The sequence below is a fragment of the Leptodactylus fuscus genome, chromosome 5 (assembly GCF_031893055.1).
Source record: "Leptodactylus fuscus isolate aLepFus1 chromosome 5, aLepFus1.hap2, whole genome shotgun sequence".
Classification (NCBI taxonomy): Eukaryota; Metazoa; Chordata; class Amphibia; order Anura; family Leptodactylidae; genus Leptodactylus; species Leptodactylus fuscus.
Window position 1 is genome coordinate 165,666,803 of NC_134269.1, and position 20,264 is coordinate 165,687,066.

The 20,264-nt window shown below is 45.5% G+C and overlaps 1 protein-coding gene across 1 annotated transcript; it reads right to left on the minus strand.

Moving 5' to 3' along the window:
* Nucleotides 1-4,696: 4,696 nt before the first annotated feature.
* GRPEL2 (GrpE like 2, mitochondrial) lies at nt 4,697-19,148 on the minus strand. Its single transcript, XM_075276361.1, has 4 exons — nt 19,060-19,148; nt 9,181-9,343; nt 7,934-8,015; nt 4,697-6,352 (listed from the first exon to the last, which is right to left on the minus strand). The coding sequence occupies exons 1-4, from the start codon at nt 19,137-19,139 to the stop codon at nt 6,021-6,023; spliced, it is 657 nt and encodes a 218-aa protein (XP_075132462.1). The 5' UTR covers nt 19,140-19,148; the 3' UTR covers nt 4,697-6,020.
* Between the last annotated feature and the right edge of the window lie 1,116 nt (nt 19,149-20,264).

A 20,264-nucleotide genomic window follows, 5' to 3' on the forward strand; every position in this document is an offset into this window, starting at 1 on the left:
CCTAAACTGCATAAAAAAGTGGTTTCCTAAGGAAGCTGGCAGACCCCATAGACTATAATGAGGTCCATGTGGATTCTGCTCTGTGTCTGCACGAAAAATGCGGAGAGAAAAGTTCTGCTGGCAGGATAGGGGACGGAATGCAGATGTGAAGCCGGCCTAAGAATTACAAGGGAACTAGCTAAGGCCTGGTTCATATCTGCGTTCGGTATTCTGTTCAGGGAGTCCATTTAAACCTCTAAACAGAATATCGAACACATTAAAAAGCGGTGAGCAATGAAAGTACATGGACCCCATAGACTATAATGGGGTTCGTGTGTTTTCTGTATGAATCATGCAGAGAGGAAAGTAGTTCTTGAAGTGCTTTTCTCTCCAGATGACTCGTGCAGACACCGCACGGAAAACACATGGACCTCATTATAGTCTATGGGGTCTGTGCACTTTCATTGCTCACCGCTTTTTAAGGTGTTTGGTATTCCATTCGCGGGTCCCCTGGTCTACAAACTGCTATTTTTTGTAAAGGCCATTGAAAGGTGTATGATGGAGAATCCCTCTGTGTCGCATAGGAGACACTGAACCCATGCTATAAAGTACGTAGAAATGGTTTGCCACTCTTGTGTACAGGCTGTATCTGGTATTGCAGCTCATCAACCTTTACAGCTTAAGGACAGCAGTTGCTCTGTGTACATACCTCTCTATTTTCAAAGGATAGAAAGAGGGACAGAATGTGCCATGTGCGTCATGGAAAAATTTACCTTCACCCACTTCTACCTTGGCTGTGTCCAGTCTCATCCATTTTTCTTTGTGCCCCTACACAGTATAATCCTCCTACAGTCACCCATTATATGCCCCACAGTATGAACCCCCTCTCCTGGTATCGCAGTTTAAACTGGGAGAAACTAGAGGAATACATTAAACTGGGGCAGCTGGAGGTGGACAATAAACCGTGGGGGTAGTTAGATGGGGAACAATAACTGGAAGCTGCTAAAGGGGGACATTAAACTGTGGGGGTAGCTGGAGGGTGACATTAAACTGGGGACAACTAGAGGCAGACATGTCACCCCCCAGCTATCCCCATGGTTTAATGTCCCCGTCCAGCGACCCCATTGTTTAATCTCTTTTCATCTTCCCCCAGTTTCATGTCCCCCTCTAAATCTCTCGCCCCCTTCATTTGGCCATAAAGTTTAACAAAAAAAAAACAAAAAAACACTGATACTCTGTGAAGTCTCTGGGGGACTTTTTTTTTTTTTTTTTTTTTTTTTTAAGCTTGCTGCTACAAATGTACACAATATTATTTGACCCAACATTTCCAGCGCATCTCTAAAAATGTTCCACGCTAGGCTACAAGCTGCCCACTAGATGGAGCTCATTGCACAGTCAACAATGGACTAGTGACACATGCAGTCTTGAGTCTCACATCCATGTCTAGGACAGCTGGGTAAGGATAAGGTGCTACCTAGAGATGAGCGAACAGTGTTCTATCGAACACATGTTCGATCGGATATCAGGGTGTTCGCCATGTTCGAATCGAATCGAACACCGCGTGGTAAAGTGCGCCAAAATTCGATTCCCCTCCCACCTTCCCTGGCGCCTTTTTTGCACCAATAACAGCGCAGGGGAGGTGGGACAGGAACTATGACACTGGGGGCATTGAAAAAAATTGGAAAAAGTCATTGGCTGCCGAAATCAGGTGACCTCCATTTTAGACGAATAGTGGATTTCAAATCCGGGTCATATGAGAATGTGAACTTTGTGACTATGAGACAGGGATAGCTGTACAGGCAGGGATAGCTAGGGATAACCTTTATTTAGCGGGGAATGTTATTAAAAATAACTTTTTGGGGCTCTATCGGGTGTGTAATTGTGATTTTTGTGAGATAAACTTTTTCCCATAGGGATGCATTGGCCAGCGCTGATTGGCCGAATTCCGTACTCTGGCCAATCAGTGCTGGCCAATGCATTCTATTAGCTTGATGAAGCAGAGTGTGCACAAGGGTTCAAGCGCACCCTCGGCTCTGATGTAGCAGAGCTGAGGCTGCACAAGGGTTCAAGCGCACCCTCGGCTCTGATGTAGGAGAGCCGAGGGTGCACTTGAACCCTTGTGCACCCTCGGCTCTGCTACATCAGAGCCGAGGGTGCGCTTGAACCCTTGTGCACACTCTGCTTCATCAAGCTAATAGAATGCATTGGCCAGCGCTGATTGGCCAGAGTACGGAATTCGGCCAATCAGCGCTGGCTCTGCTGGAGGAGGCGGAGTCTAAGATCGCTCCACACCAGTCTCCATTCAGGTCCGACCTTAGACTCCGCCTCCTCCAGCAGAGCCAGCGCTGATTGGCCGAATTCCGTACTCTGGCCAATCAGCACTGGCTAATGCATTGTATTGGCGTGATGAAGCAGTGCTGAATGTGTGTGCTTAGCACACACATTCAGCTCTACTTCATCGGGCTAATAGAATGCATTGGCCAATCAGCGCTGGCCAATGCATTCTATTAGCGTGAACTGAGTTTGCACAGGGGTTCTAGTGCACCCTCGGCTCTGCTACATCAGATTGCTACATCTGATGTAGCAGTGACGAGTGTGCATCAGATGTGTAGTTGAGCAAAACTGACTCAGCACTGCTAAGTCTCTGCATTCGCATAGGAATGCATTGGCCAGCCTTCGGCCAATCAGCGCTGGCTCTGCCGGAGGAGGCGGAGTCTAAGGTCGGACCTGAATGGAGACTGGTGTGGAGCGATCTTAGACTCCGCCTCCTCCAGCAGAGCCAGCGCTGATTGGTCGAGTTCCGTACTCTGGCCAATCAGCACTGGCCAATGCATTTCTATGGGGAAAAGTTAGCTTGCGAAAATCGCAAACTGACAGGGATTTCCATGAAATAAAGTGACTTTTATGCCCCCAGACATGCTTCCCCTGCTGTCCCAGTGTCATTCCAGGGTGTTGGTATCATTTCCTGGGGTGTCATAGTGGACTTGGTGACCCTCCAGACACGAATTTGGGTTTCCCCCTTAACGAGTTTATGTTCCCCATAGACTATAATGGGGTTCGAAACCCATTCGAACACTCGAACAGTGAGCGGCTGTTCGAATCGAATTTCGAACATTTTAGTGTTCGCTCATCTCTAGTGCTACCTGGTGTGCAGGCACTCTACTCATATCGGCACCACTGGGAAACACAAGCCATAATACACCCAACGCTAGACCTGCCCAAGTGCCTTTCAAACCAGAAGAGAACAGAGGGAAGGTTTTTATATCATGAGGATACGAGGTGCATGTACATCACTTACCTGATGGGGGGTAAAGATGGTACCTGGATGCCCTATAGAAAGCCATACACAAGCTGGTGGAGACATTGTTATGCTCAGTACGATGTTCTCTTGGATCTCCACATTCTTATGGATGCTAATTCGCCATTTACCACGTACTTAGCCATTCAGTAGGTCTTCATGCACTAATGGCAATGCTTTCTTTAACCAGATAACTGACACTACAAAAATTGCCCATGAATGGGTTAGAGAAAATGACAAGGGGGGGGGGGGGGGGGGGGATGGGGGGGTAGGTTAGGGTGATGACTGGCCAAAAATAGCAGGTCATGCCCTATACTGATATTTTTGGCTGCTGGATTGATGTCACTACTTATGGACTGCATTCTTTACTTATGGGAGGCCGATAGAAAACTAATGTGTATGGCTTAAGTGTCAAAGAAGTTTTGGTGACAAGGGTGATGATGAGTGTGGTACGCCATTTAACAGTACAGTCTTTTCTGAACCACTGTAACTTTAACCCACACCTACAATCCTTTGCTGAAGGCTCCAACAGATCAGCCCAGTCATTTCACTGGTAAAACTCCTGTACTAGTGAAGTGCATGCTCTTATTGTATGACTAGAACATGGAGTACTTGTAGAGAGGCGCTCAGTTTTATTTTTCAAGTGCTCAGTGTATACTTTCCTAGACCCTAGGATAGCTCCTGTCACCATCACACAGAGACCTACAACCTCCAGCAGCTCTTTGACTGTTACGTGTTAGGATTTACTACCTCTATATTAGTTTAGAGTCATCTGACTTTTTTTTTTCTTTTCCATATTTTTGGGTGTTCTGACCCAGTTACTAGTTCAAATTCACTAGTTACAATTTCAATCATGTATTTTATTTGGGCTTGAGGAACATGAACACACGCCTGAAAATAAAATGTGTAGGATGATATTGGGTGAAGACCTGAGCAAGTTTGTTCTAAGACTCCAAGTCTGGTCTCCATACTGGCATTCCATTCACCTCTCCACATTTTTGGTGTGGAAACTAAAAGGAAATCATGCGGACACTATTATATAGTCTATGGGGTCCACAGGTTTTCTAAGGGAACCGCTTTTCTTATGTGGATTAGGAGGGGCCCCCAAGCAGACCCTCCCGAATTGAAACCCCAAGCGGAGATGTGAACCAAGCCTAACAAAAGTCAAACTAAAAAGGTTGTACATATTGTGACACTTGTACTATGCTTTTTACACTATATACATATTTCACTAGTCAGTTCCCCAAGCTACTCACAGCACAGATCTCATGGTAGTATTACTGTCAGGCATTACCCTTGTCTAGCTTAGAGACAGACATTAAGCAAGTCCTGTAGACACAATGTCACCATCTGACATGGCTGATATTGTGTCATTAAACAAAAAAAAAAAAAAGTACAGAACTAATGTGCCCATGAAATCATTTTATTTGGTGAAACACAGAATTGGTAAAAAACAGAAACAAAACAAAACAAACAGCGAGTGTCCCCTGAATAGACACATTTCATGCTTTGTTGCACTTCTGTACAAGACCATCAGAGGCACACAATGACAATGTCACATGCTTCTCTAGCAACACATAAGCTCCATAGAATTGAGTGTAAGAGTTATAGCATGTTCACAGTAGACTATGTAAGTACACATATACAGTCATAAGGCCACCTTACTGGTATGTACAGAGGTAGATGAGGTACAATATGGTACCCTGAAGTACATTATAAATGGCCCGGTGGGGAAACATTTCTCCTTCATTCCACAAGCATGAAATGTAGATCTTACAAACCCCCCTATATAATAAAACCCCTTTAAAAAACAATACAAACATTAGACAAAAGTGAATAAGAAAACAGAAGCCTTGTCGTACTAATGGTAGGAGATCCCACCTGCATTGCACCAAAAATCGGTAACTATCCATTTTTTCACATATTACCCCTGTATGAACAACGCAGGGACCAACCACTCAGTAGGAACACATCGGGACAGTATTATTACATACTAGCAGCCTGGTATCTGTAAACATCCAAGGTGGTTGTAGAAGAAACACTATTCTTCATACACAATGATTGAGTGTTATTACTGTCAGCATAAAACGAGACCGAATAGGTGAACTGCACTAAATGTACCTCTCCGATACATCTTTCCAGACATGTTAGACGCTTAGGTCAGCTCTTGGTTGGCTGGCTTTGCACCAATATTTTGTGACAAGGTAATGGTGATGCCAGTAATAAACCTGGAACATTTTAAGGTACCTGTAAGCCATGACCCCTGTTATAGATACAGACTAGTCTGTGCGGTATCTCTCAATGATCATTTACTCAATTTAGGGTCAAGGTTTGTAAACATTTGAAACGGTCTGAATGTGCCAATGTAAAGAGTGATCTGGCTACTATGGGCAACTGCTCTGGTTTGCCCATTTTTGTGCCAGGTTTTTAAAGGGTGCCTACACTATGGAAACAAATTGTCTCTTCTATAGAAAATATATTTCTGAATTTTCATTGTTCTATCTAAGTAAAAGTCCAAATATATAAAGATGCGAGAGGGTCCCGTAATCCCAGAGATGATTGTACAGCACAGCGCAAGGACTGTACCAACATGAGGTCAAGTTAAGGCACTCCAGCCATGGAGTAGCAGCTTGAATAACGTCACCAGGTGAAGTAAAAGAGGACAAACATTAAAAACTAGTAATCTAAACTCTATTTATAATAAATAAGGGGGATTCTTCAGAGGAACCTAGAAGGAGATTTGTCACTTGGGTGTCAGCACTGCAATGCCAACGCGAGCGTGACGTATGGTTCTACCATGTAGTTTGTAGCCTTCTTGTCGTATTGTGGCCACACTCCCAGGTCTCCTTCCCTCTGCAGGCACATGACAGACTACTTCATGATCATAAGGATCATAGTCTCCTCCCACAGGGGTCATTTTCTTTAGTCCATGTTTCTTGAAAACTCGTTGCAGTTTCTCGTCAATTGGAATTAAGATTTCTGATGTCGCGATCATTCCGCTCTCCTTTGTTTCCTTCAGTGACACCTCTAAGAGATCTGCCACCTCCACCAAGTCCCGACATAAACTCTGAATACCTGCAAAAGAGGAAGAGAGTGGAAGCATGAAATTTTAACATGTGATAAAATAGTGAGGTTTTTTTTTGTTTTTAAAGTATAAAGTAATATATTACCATAGGGTTAGGATTTCAGTGTCTGGTGCAAATTTAGTAAGAAGCCTTTACTACAATTTATAACAACATGCCTTGTTTAAGCCACAATAAATACTAGCCTTAGTACATTTTCTATTATGTGCTTAAAAAACAAAATCCTGCACCCAAGCATTGTTTACAGCAGCAGTCGTATTTCGCTTCACTAACTCTACCCTCATCACCCACGTGTATATGACCAATATCCAATCCTGCTCTGTGGCTTGTAAAGTGAATCAAATTAACAAATTTTGCCCATTTTTCCTTTGGGCAGCTGTATCTATAAATATTCTGTTTTCCCTGAGCTTGTGGATGGAGACTAGCTGTTGTGATTAGAGATGAGCGAGTACTGTTCGGTTCAGCCGATCCGAACAGCACGCTCGCATAGAAATGAATGGACGTAGCCGGCACGCGGGGGGTTAAGCGGCCGGCGTCAAAGCGGAAGTACCAGGTGCATCCATTCATTTCTATGGTGCGTGCTGTTCGGATCGGCTGATCCGAACAGTACTTGCTCATCTCTAGTTGTGATGTCTGCAATATATTGGGAAGACCTGGGGTGGGACAGAAACTTCCTAATCCAGAAGTCTGTCCATGCCATAGTCTACTCTCACTCAATTAAAGCTCACTCCTCTGCCCTCCCCTCTCCATAGATTCCTATATAACAATACCACTTGCTATTTCTGTAGAAAGATGGATTAAGAAAGGATTTCAAAGTGAGTGTCAGGTAAGCAGGATAGGAGCCAGAGATGTGAAGCAAAGAAGCATTTCCTTTATACACATGCATTATTGACATGCAGTTTGTTAAAAAGTGATCACAGGAATATTAAAGGGATCCTATCATACAACTCCTTTTTTTTTTTTACCGAGTAACACGTCGGAATAGCCTTAAGAAAGGCTATTCTTCTCCTATCTTTCGTTGTCTTCTCCGTAACGCCGTTCCGTAGGAATCCCATTTCTTGTCGGCATGCAAATGAGTTCTCTCACAGCTCTGGGGGCGGGCCCCAGTGCTGTGAGAGAACTTTCTCCAGCGCCGCCTCCATCTTTGTCAGCAGCGTCCTCTTCTGGTGGCTTGCAACTTCTAGGCCTCGGGCAGAGCAGACTGCGCATGCCCACAGACCACGAGAAGATGGCCGCTTACAATACTGTGCAAGCCACCACCGGAAGAAGAGAATGAAGAAGACTCTACTGACAAAGATGGAGGCGGCGCTAGAGAGTTCTCTCACAGCACTGAGGACACCCCCAGTGCTGTTTGAATGCTGTGGCCACCCCCAGTGCTGCAAGAGAACTCATTTGCATACCGACAAGAACCAGGATGCCTACGGAATGGTGGCGCGGAGCAGACAACAAAAGGTAGGAGAAGAATAGCCTTTAAGGCTATTCTGACTTGTTACTCAGAAGAAAAAAAAAAGGGGGGGGGGGGGGGGTTGTATGATAGGATCCGTTTAAACTTAAAAAGAATCGAGATTCATACCAAAGAGTTTTGCATCTTCTACAAACTTCTTTGTTCTTCTAAGAACATACTCAGAGTCATGTACAGCTCTTTCGTAACGCTCCTAGCAAAAAAAAAAAAAGAAAAGTTTATTAGCAAAGTATAGTACACAATGTCAGATGGGACATATTTTATATTACATTCATTTTGTGAATGGAAATCCTTCAGTCATTTCTAAATGGTCGCCTCACTGATTTTATGGATAGATATAATTACTACACAAGTTCCATGCAAAGAATAGAATAGGCCCTTATTCATGCTCAGGAGTCCTGAAGAAATAGCTTCTGTGCGAGTAGTTTTTGCGCATTACTGGAAGGATAGGATAGGAAATGGGCGTCCCACAACAAATAAACTGATCAGGGAAAAAAAAAAAAATTAATATGTCAGTGTGCCATGAATAAACAGCTAGTGCACTGAAGACATGTACAGTAGTGTATATTTATTTACGCCTCCTGGATAGTCATGGATATTCATTCCAGCCTCTTTGAATATATCACCCAGAGGAAAGGACCTGTCAAACATGGCCTAAAAATCAAACCCCACCAAATATAGTGTGTCATTATATGTTCACTGGCAGTACACTGTAAGAGCTGTGCACTTTTGGCTTCTGCTACTATAAGTACAGTTTCCCTACAGGTCTTAGCTGGAGGATGTACAGCGAGATGTAATATCTACACATTGCTCATGGAAGTTACCCAAAACTAAATAAAACGTGCATGCCTGCCTTTTCTAATGTCACAGTTATTAGCCTAAAATGCGGAGCCAGGTTTCCAGTAATAAATCTGTGTCGAATGTTCTAGTTACAGCCTGAGATCACAGACTAGCATGTATACATATATCATAACCAAAAATACATCTGACTGGATTAATGCATGTACAGTTTCTGTGCTCCTGCACGAGAAGATACCCGGCCACAATAAGGAAATCATGTCTGACTATCAGACAGAATGGAAAGTTCCTGCATTCATGGTCATATCCATTGGTAACCAATCAAAACAAGGCTGACAGAACTAAGGCTGTTACAGAAAATCTTTACAACTCTGCAAAATTTTTAGCTACTTATACTTGCAAAAGTTTAACAATTGTCTACTAATATTAATATGGTTATATTCAGGAGAAAACTCAATATGCTATAGATCAATAGATTTGGGAGCTGAACAGATCATTTTCACAGGGTACGATACTTCCTTATTATGGCCACTATAAATCTCATCTTACAAGGAACTTACTTTTAATTCCTGAACTTCTGCCTCAAGCTTCATGGTCTTCTTCTGCAGTGATGACTGATCATCATCGCTACCACCATCGCCACCGCTGCCGTTACTTCCACCACTTCTTGCGGTCCCAGGATTTCTCTGTTGAGGAGCAGTACTAAAGGCACATGCTGAATAACTGTCAAAGAAAAACAGTGTTATTCAATAATGAAGTAAGAATCACAGGTTAACCTCCATATGGTAAACAAGCTCAAAGACAATTCATGACCAACCAAGATACCAAGCAGGCAGTCTAACCACACATGGCGTTATAGAGGTGTACAGGGCGCATAGGTCTACAGTTATCTCAATTACAGGGTGTCCTCAATTAGGAAACAGAAGATATAGGGCCATTGTGCTCACAGGGCCAAGGAATGGCCTCCTACTTATTATCCTACATACTGAAACAATGGGATTACTCCTCAATCCTACACGTGTAATTACAATCCCACCCCAGGACTGGTGAAAGGGGAAGGGCACAGGGATTATCCGATTTCCTATTAACCAAGTCCTCTGCTACAGATCAAATTTATCATCTCCTTTGTGACAGAACTGAATGGACTGGATACATCGCAAAACTATTATTGTTGTGAAAACTGTGCGGTATTGTCATACGGCTGTGTCCATTCACCCTTAAGTGGGTTCAGGGACGAAAGCCCAAATGGAGTTCAAGTGCTGGTGTGAATCCAGCCTTAGAAGTGATGGCTTCAGTGATTTGCCTATGAGATTTTGTTTACTGGAAAATAAATAAAAAGCTGATTCAGCTATAGTTTGCAAGGCAGGCTACTGATAGCAGTGACCACCCAAAAAAATCCCATTGAAGTTAAGAGGCATTTGTATCTGAATATTCCCACAAAAGTGAGTTGGCACAGCTATGCATGTGCAGCCAGGGTACTGCGAGGGACCGCCATTCCATAGATAGGTGTGGGTCCCAACAAAGTCTATTGGACATTTAGGTCATATTCTGTGGATATGTCATATGTTTGACACAGAATACCCCTTTAATGGAAGTGCTATAATCCCTGATCTGTTCATGGAGCACTTCCAAGTAGACAGTACAGAAATGCAGGCACTCTGTGTTTATGGTGTCCATCTAAGACATTGTATCCCTATTAAGAACCTGTGGGCATTTGTAATATAGTCTATATATTATACTGTCCATTAATGTGCAGCACTGACCCTGCAAACAGTTTACAGAAACTGAATGTAAACTTTAGAAGATGTGTATAGTCCCCCCCCCTCCCCTTCAGTGGAAAGCCTCCCCCTTCCCCCCCAGCAGGAACAGCCTGATAAATCTTTAAGAGACTGAGGCTACGTGAAGGAGAGAAGGAGTAAAATGGATTCTTTCTGCTTGGTTACTGCTCTCCACCCCCCTCCCTGGGTGAGGATCTGGACGCTGTACACTGAAGTTGTGGCTAGTAACCTGCCTTCATGTAGCAGCGTAAAGTCCAACACCACAAGTCGGCTAAATACAGAGACCCTATTAGCAATAGCAGAAAGTCTAAGATGTACAACAACAGGCAGAATGACTAAATGGGATCATGTGCCCATATACACTTGCAGTACAAATTGTGGGCGAAGTGCTCGCCTCTTCATCCACAAAGCTTGTACAGGTAAGGTTACAGAAACCATATACTTCACTTAGACAAGGCTTGTGAAACCAGGCTACAGAACCGTTACCTGAATAGTCACACACCCTAAGGGTAAGTTCACACTGGGTTTTTTGACCTGGAACCTGAGGCGGAGGCCACCTCAGGATCCTGACCAAAATATGGGTAGCTGCAACTGGATGACATTGTAGTGCACCGGCATCCAGTCGCACACTCCGCTCCGGATTAGGTCCAATGAATGGACCTAGTCGGGAGGGAGGAGTCTTCAGGTGGATGTCGCCAGGAGACTCCGCCTGAAAGAATGAGCATGTCGTTTCTTTTTTCCGGGAGCCGGAACAAACAGTTGCCGGAAAAAAAAGAACTGACCAGTTCCCATTTCAATGGGAGCCGTCTTTTTGGTCAGGATTTTGAGGCGGATATGGCCTGAAAATCCTGACCAAAAAACCCTGTGTGAACTTACCCTAAAGGCCTACGCAGGTATGAGAAATTAGGATTATTCAGGGTTTGGTGTATTGTAGTATAATAATTGTACACATGTGATAAAAGGCTTGGTGTCTTTATGAGCAAAAATGTACTGTGTACACCCAGCCTTACATGTAGTGTAAATGCTAAAGCTAGAACATTGCTGTGATCTCAGGGGCTGCACAGATAGAACTAACCCACTAGCAGTATATATTTACAGCTATGAGAAGGTCTTTGTCCGTGTCCTTAGAGAATATCTGTAGTGGGCTGTTTGGTATCACCGTAACAGACCTAATGACCTGTATAGAGTCCCTCAGGTCACATAGCAGAAAAAGGCCATATCCTGACTGTCTGCATTCCCATGTCACTACTGTCATACATCTGGACTGGACCACCAAGGATGAGAGATAGCTTACACATATCAGGTTACCGGGTGGTCACATACACAGGACTCACACTCACTTTTATGTACTACATATAGCCAACTAACCCTCACTCCCACTTATTTCCCATTTCCAGCACTGTCTGATGCAATAGTAGAAATGTGGCAAGTTCCAGTCTGGATTAATAAGACATTCAGCAAAGCTGAAGCCTCAGAAGTGGTGACACATCCACTAAGGGTGTAAGAAGTGGTGAGGAATTCCTCCGGTCCTCTTATCTCCTCCCTGCTCAGCTGAGATAGAAACATTTTCACTTTTACTAGACTGGGTGTATATCAGCAGCAGCAGGGAATCATGGGACATAGCAGGGAACCCTGCACGTCCACAACCAGTTATATAGGACACACAATAACAGTAACACAGACCAATGGCAGTGGATACTATTCATAAACATGGCTTTTAGGCATTCCCCAGGAAGGTTTACTCAGGTCAATGCTTTATTTTGGAGACAGTTACCATATTTTCAGATCAACTATTAGAAAAAAAAATATAAAAATTATATATATATATATATATATATATATATATATATATCGCCTCATCTTTGGTTTGTGTACAATGGAAGAGGATACACACGCTGCTCTCTCCGGGATGGTGTATAGAGATGAGCGAACACTAAAATGTTCGAGGTTCGAAATTCGATTCGAACAGCCGCTCACTGTTCGAGTGTTCGAATGGGTTTCGAACCCCATTATAGTCTATGGGGAACATAAACTCGTTAAGGGGGAAACCCAAATTCGTGTCTGGAGGGTCACCAAGTCCACTATGACACCCCAGGAAATGATACCAACACCCTGGAATGACACTGGGACAGCAGGGGAAGCATGTCTGGGGGCATAAAAGTCACTTTATTTCATGGAAATCCCTGTCAGTTTGCGATTTTCGCAAGCTAACTTTTCCCCATAGAAATGCATTGGCCAGTGCTGATTGGCCAGAGTACGGAACTCGACCAATCAGCGCTGGCTCTGCTGGAGGAGGCGGAGTCTAAGATCGCTCCACACCAGTCTCCATTCAGGTCCGACCTTAGACTCCGCCTCCTCCGGCAGAGCCAGCGCTGATTGGCCGAAGGCTGGCCAATGCATTCCTATGCGAATGCAGACTTAGCAGTGCTGAGTCAGTTTTGCTCAACTACACATCTGATGCACACTCGGCACTGCTACATCAGATGTAGCAATCTGATGTAGCAGAGCCGAGGGTGCACTAGAACCCCTGTGCAAACTCAGTTCACGCTAATAGAATGCATTGGCCAGCGCTGATTGGCCAATGCATTCTATTAGCCCGATGAAGTAGAGCTGAATGTGTGTGCTAAGCACACACATTCAGCACTGCTTCATCAAGCCAATACAATGCATTAGCCAGTGCTGATTGGCCGAATTCCGTACTCTGGCCAATCAGCACTGGCTAATGCATTGTATTGGCGTGATGAAGCAGTGCTGAATGTGTGTGCTTAGCACACACATTCAGCTCTACTTCATCGGGCTAATAGAATGCATTGGCCAGCGCTGATTGGCCGAATTCCGTACTCTGGCCAATCAGTGCTGGCCAATGCATTCTATTAGCTTGATGAAGCAGAGTGTGCACAAGGGTTCAAGCGCACCCTCGGCTCTGATGTAGCAGAGCCGAGGCTGCACAAGGGTTCAAGCGCACCCTCGGCTCTGATGTAGGAGAGCCGAGGGTGCACTTGAACCCTTGTGCACCCTCAGCTCTGCTACATCAGAGCCGAGGGTGCGCTTGAACCCTTGTGCACACTCTGCTTCATCAAGCTAATAGAATGCATTGGCCAGCGCTGATTGGCCAATGTATTCTATTAGCCTGATGAAGTAGAGCTGAATGTGTGTGCTAAGCACACACATTCAGCTCTACTTCATCGGGCTAATAGAATGCATTGGCCAGCGCTGATTGGCCAGAGTACGGAACTCGACCAATCAGCGCTGGCTCTGCTGGAGGAGGCGGAGTCTAAGATCGCTCCACACCAGTCTCCATTCAGGTCCGACCTTAGACTCCGCCTCCTCCGGCAGAGCCAGCGCTGATTGGCCGAATTCCGTACTCTGGCCAATCAGCACTGGCTAATGCATTGTATTGGCGTGATGAAGCAGTGCTGAATGTGTGTGCTTAGCACACACATTCAGCTCTACTTCATCGGGCTAATAGAATGCATTGGCCAGCGCTGATTGGCCGAATTCCGTACTCTGGCCAATCAGTGCTGGCCAATGCATTCTATTAGCTTGATGAAGCAGAGTGTGCACAAGGGTTCAAGCGCACCCTCGGCTCTGATGTAGCAGAGCCGAGGCTGCACAAGGGTTCAAGCGCACCCTCGGCTCTGATGTAGGAGAGCCGAGGGTGCACTTGAACCCTTGTGCACCCTCAGCTCTGCTACATCAGAGCCGAGGGTGCGCTTGAACCCTTGTGCACACTCTGCTTCATCAAGCTAATAGAATGCATTGGCCAGCGCTGATTGGCCAATGTATTCTATTAGCCTGATGAAGTAGAGCTGAATGTGTGTGCTAAGCACACACATTCAGCTCTACTTCATCGGGCTAATAGAATGCATTGGCCAGCGCTGATTGGCCAGAGTACGGAACTCGACCAATCAGCGCTGGCTCTGCTGGAGGAGGCGGAGTCTAAGATCGCTCCACACCAGTCTCCATTCAGGTCCGACCTTAGACTCCGCCTCCTCCGGCAGAGCCAGCGCTGATTGGCCGAATTCCGTACTCTGGCCAATCAGCACTGGCTAATGCATTGTATTGGCGTGATGAAGCAGTGCTGAATGTGTGTGCTTAGCACACACATTCAGCTCTACTTCATCGGGCTAATAGAATGCATTGGCCAGCGCTGATTGGCCGAATTCCGTACTCTGGCCAATCAGTGCTGGCCAATGCATTCTATTAGCTTGATGAAGCAGAGTGTGCACAAGGGTTCAAGCGCACCCTCGGCTCTGATGTAGCAGAGCCGAGGCTGCACAAGGGTTCAAGCGCACCCTCGGCTCTGATGTAGGAGAGCCGAGGGTGCACTTGAACCCTTGTGCACCCTCAGCTCTGCTACATCAGAGCCGAGGGTGCGCTTGAACCCTTGTGCACACTCTGCTTCATCAAGCTAATAGAATGCATTGGCCAGCGCTGATTGGCCAATGTATTCTATTAGCCTGATGAAGTAGAGCTGAATGTGTGTGCTAAGCACACACATTCAGCTCTACTTCATCGGGCTAATAGAATGCATTGGCCAGCGCTGATTGGCCAGAGTACGGAACTCGACCAATCAGCGCTGGCTCTGCTGGAGGAGGCGGAGTCTAAGATCGCTCCACACCAGTCTCCATTCAGGTCCGACCTTAGACTCCGCCTCCTCCGGCAGAGCCAGCGCTGATTGGCCGAATTCCGTACTCTGGCCAATCAGCACTGGCTAATGCATTGTATTGGCGTGATGAAGCAGTGCTGAATGTGTGTGCTTAGCACACACATTCAGCACTACTTCATCGGGCTAATAGAATGCATTGGCCAATCAGCGCTGGCCAATGCATTCTATTAGCGTGAACTGAGTTTGCACAGGGGTTCTAGTGCACCCTCGGCTCTGCTACATCAGATTGCTACATCTGATGTAGCAGTGCCGAGTGTGCATCAGATGTGTAGTTGAGCAAAACTGACTCAGCACTGCTAAGTCTCTGCATTCGCATAGGAATGCATTGGCCAGCCTTCGGCCAATCAGCGCTGGCTCTAAGGCGGAGTCTAAGGTCGGACCTGAATGGAGACTGGTGTGGAGCGATCTTAGACTCCGCCTCCTCCAGCAGAGCCAGCGCTGATTGGTCGAGTTCCGTACTCTGGCCAATGCATTCTATTAGCCCGATGAAGTAGAGCTGAATGTGTGTGCTTAGCACACACATTCAGCTCTACTTCATCAGGCTAATAGAATACATTGGCCAATCAGCGCTGGCCAATGCATTCTATTAGCTTGATGAAGCAGAGTGTGCACAAGGGTTCAAGCGCACCCTCGGCTCTGATGTAGCAGAGCTGAGGGTGCACAAGGGTTCAAGTGCACCCTCGGCTCTCCTACATCAGAGCCGAGGGTGCGCTTGAACCCTTGTGCAGCCTCGGCTCTGCTACATCAGAGCCGAGGGTGCGCTTGAACCCTTGTGCACACTCTGCTTCATCAAGCTAATAGAATGCATTGGCCAGCGCTGATTGGCCAGAGTACGGAATTCGGCCAATCAGCGCTGGCCAATGCATCCCTATGGGAAAAAGTTTATCTCACAAAAATCACAATTACACACCCGATAGAGCCCCAAAAAGTTATTTTTAATAACATTCCCCCCTAAATAAAGGTTATCCCTAGCTATCCCTGCCTGTACAGCTATCCCTGTCTCATAGTCACAAAGTTCACATTCTCATATGACCCGGATTTGAAATCCACTATTCGTCTAAAATGGAGGTCACCTGATTTCGGCAGCCAATGACTTTTTCCAATTTTTTTCAATGCCCCCAGTGTCGTAGTTCCTGTCCCACCTCCCCTGCGCTGTTATTGGTGCAAAAAAGGCGCCAGGGAAGGTGGGAGGGGAATCGAATTTTGGCGCACTTTACCACGTGGTGTTCGATTCGATTCGAACATGGCGTACACCCTGATATCCGATCGAACATGTGTTCGATAGAACACTGTTCGCTCATCTCTAATGGTGTACACATCTGCTGAAGATTTCTGCACATCTGTGGGTGAATTCAGACTGGATGCATTTTTAATGCAGTTATATTTTTAGGAGTGAAACACCATGTTTTTCTCTATAGGTTTTCCCTTGGGGAATGTAACAGGTATATGCTGGTAATGTCCTGCTACCTAATAGCTACCGGTTACTTACACACTGGTCTAGAAGGGCTTCATAGTGGACAAGTTCAAGCAAAGTGACAATTTGTCCGGTGGAATTTACCTACAAATGGTTGTTTTAGTTGACCAATGGCAGACACTGGCCAACAGTCCATGGACAACTTTGTGCTGCAAGAACATTCCCAGTATTTCCAATTCACTATCAGCCCAGGGTCCCGGACCATTTCTGGGCAGTTTGAACAACTATAGTTTGCCTACTGAATCCTAATGTGTGTGGCCACCATTAGGGGGCGTTCACACTACCGTCGGTGTCCGACATGTAGTGTCCGCTCCTAGTGTCCGCTCAAAATCTGTCACGGACACTAGATGTGTCCGTGACACCTGTCATTCACTTGAATGGGCATCGGGTGCGTTCTTTTGCACTCCGTGCCCGTCCTTCTCTGTCCGCAAGAGAAGATGTCCGACTTCTCAAGCGGACAGAAAAGCCCTGCATGCAGGGTTCCTCTGTCCGCTTGAGAAGTCGGACATCTTCTCTTGCGGACAGGGAAGGACGGGCACGGAGTGCAAAAGAACGCACCCGATGCCCATTCAAGTGAATGACAGGTGTCACGGACACATCTAGTGTCCGCTCCTAGTGTCCGTGACAGATTTTGAGCGGACACTAGATGTCGGACACCGACGGTAGTGTGAACGCTCCCTTAGAGTATAGTAATAAAACTGATGACACATGTAACTACAAATTGTAGGATTTCTTCTAATCCAATAGCTTTTCTTGCTGGAACTAAGCAGGAGACAGTCAGCAAATCCTGTAAACATTCTCATGTGTATGAGGAGGGATTACATCTAGATGGTGGCAGTCCAATTGTTACCTATAACCTTGGGGGTCTGAGCTAATGTCTGTGCCAACAAAGACCTTGTCTTATGTAAATTTAAGGATCTGAGGAAGAATAGGAGGATTCCCATAGGAATGTTCCCTCCATACAGATCATCCCTACATATGGTAATGAAACTATTCCATTTAATCTAATCTTTTCTCATGTAAATGAAGCTCTTCATAGTATAAGTGGTCACTGGTGACATTGTTACCCCAGGAGTAGCCTGCCATGGAAGGGGGGAGGGGGGTTAATAAGCCAGGGTTAGGTAAGCGGCCTGCCAATGAAAACACAAGTGCCTCCATTATACTATGGGTGGGGTCCTCGCTCATCTACAAGCTGGTAGGGGGTATCACAGTCCACACTTCAGTGTCACCACAGCGCAATAACCTTTTAAATAAAGTTGTTTTAACAGATTGCACCATAATGTATCTGCATGTACGTTCACCCAGCTAAAACAGAAGAGGAATCTGAGGCCCCAAATACCTCTTATGTGACCCTTGACTTTGCACCGCAGTTGTCACCCACAGATCAGGCTCAGATGACCAGGACTAGTCACCGGAGGGGTTCGCACTGTAGGGTGTGTGGCTAAATCAGCTGGTTGAGCAGGGGGTTATAGGGTTCGGGTTCTCATTGAAAACAATGTGAAGCAGAATCAGGTTGAAATTTGGCACAGATCTTCAGGCTTAGTTTACCTCAAAATCAGGGCCAAATACCACCACGTGAATGAGCCCATACTGCTTTATTTTTGGGTTGCGTGCTGTCCATGGATGATCTAGTTCTCTTTTTTGTTAAAAAAAAAAAAAGCCAATATAGAGAGAAATATATATATATATATATATATATATATATATATATATATATATATATATATATATGATTTATTTTACCATAATTAATAGTGTCTGTGGGTCCATGAAAAACAGAAACATGGCGTTCATACCCTGTCCATTATTTTCAAGGTCTCGTAGACCAAAATGGGGCTTTTAAATCTGCAGAATGGACCAACATAAAACATGTCCTGTTTCTTTCCCTACAGATTGTTCAGCGTATGGACGTCTGCATGTGCCCATTACAATCGATAGGTGTGCATGTGGTCTGTGATCTACATGGAAATGACAAACCTGCCAAATACAGATGAATAAGGCCTTAGTGATCCCATCACAGGTAAGTCCCCATTACCATGGACAGCTATGTAGAAGCCCACGTGAGGGCGGTATCACATACAGGAGTGTGGCAGCATTGTTCTGTGTACATGGTATATGGCATTACATACAATACATGGCACTTTAACAAGCCACCACAGTGTGTGACAGAAGCCTGAGGGGCGAGTCGCTCCAATTATTTTAGGTAACAGTTTAGCTGGGATATACCGTCAATAATAACATAGAAAGGAGTTCTTACTGAAAAAAATAAAGTTCTTGACAAACCCTGTGTGAAGGAAACCTAAAATATAAGTAATATCCCCGGCAGCCCCCCACTCATCCTCCTCCACTGCACCCTTGCCTCCTCCTGGTCGCAGCCTGTGTGGTCAGGTTGTGCAGCGGTTACTATGGAGACCAGCGGATACCCCGACCAAAATAAAGCCACATATACGAGTGATGGCACGAGCCAGAGCTCAGGGGGCTTGAGGTCTATACCCCCCATATACCAGCCAGTACTCACCTGCTGTGCCGGACCCCGCTGATCAGCAGGACACGAAGCTGGTCAGCAGCAGCAGCAGCTCCTAATCTCAAACCGACCATGTTCACACTTGTCGTTCTCTGGTACTGAAACCTCCACGCGCACGCTCAGTAAAGACTACTAGCAGAGTAAGGGGCGGGGCCAGCAGCAGCCAATAGAATAAAGGGGGCGGGAGAAACTACAACTCCCAGCATGCAAGTGGCTGCCTGGCAGGACACATGTGAAGAGGAGCTAATGAAGGATGTGAAGTGGCTGCAGCATCTGGTAGTCGTGCACGAAGTAGTGTACACAATGGAGGAGATGTCTATGACAACAAAGCAGATGCACTGGGGGGCTGGGGAAACAAGGAGACTTTGTCACACAACTGTGAAATCTCTTACAATTCTCCTTAAGTTCAGGTGGCCAGATGTCAAAAAACACTGCGGCAAAAAAACGCAGACACATTCAAGAAAAATCTATGAAGTGGAAATGCTGCAATTTCCAAAACCATCACATTTTTGTAAATTGCAACATGTCAATTATATCTACGGAAATGCTGACGGTTTCCCTATCGTTAGAATTGAAGGTGAAAGTCTGCAGAGGAAATCTCTGCAAACTTTTTGAGAAAAAACGTGATGCGTTGCGGCATTGCTATGTGGGGTCTTAGAAAAAAAAAACCTTTTCCTATGTAAATTGAGTCTCATTGCAACCAGTAGGGAGCATAAACTGATGCTTAGGTTAAGTCCCCACGTAGCAGGTTTCAGAGAAAAAAACATTGCGGGAAAAACTGAGGTGGAAACGCATTGCTGTTTTTTCCACAGCACTTTTCACAGAAAGTCCGCAGATCCTTCCTCTGTAGACTTTCTGCTTCAATTATACCTATAGGGAAACCAGCAGCATTTCCATATGTGTAATTGTCATGCTGCGATTTCCAAAATCGCGAAGGCTTAGAAAATTGCAGCATTTCTGCAATGGGATCAGGGGCATAACTACCGGGGTAGCATTGATAGGAGCTGCCACAGGGCCCAGGACATTAGGGGCCCAGCGACAGCAGCTACTGTTGCGTTTTTTTTTTCTTAATAGGCCGTTACCGGCTGGAGTTGCTCCAGCCGGTAATGGGTCATATATATTTACTTACCTATCCTGACAGGGGCCGGGATCGGTAAGTGACACCGCGGACCCCACAAACACTATTATTATACTCGGGA

Excerpts from the sequence above, each read along its gene's own strand:
- GRPEL2 (XM_075276361.1), bottom strand. The coding sequence starts at position 19,139 with ATGGTCGGTTTGAGATTAGGAGCTGCTGCTGCTGCTGACCAGCTTCGT. Across the intron at positions 8,016-9,180 it reads CAGAAGTTCAGGAATTAAAA|GAGCGTTACGAAAGAGCTGT; the intron begins GTAAGTTCCTTG and ends TTTTTTTGCTAG. Across the intron at positions 6,353-7,933 it reads AGAAGATGCAAAACTCTTTG|GTATTCAGAGTTTATGTCGG; the intron begins GTATGAATCTCG and ends CCTCTTTTGCAG.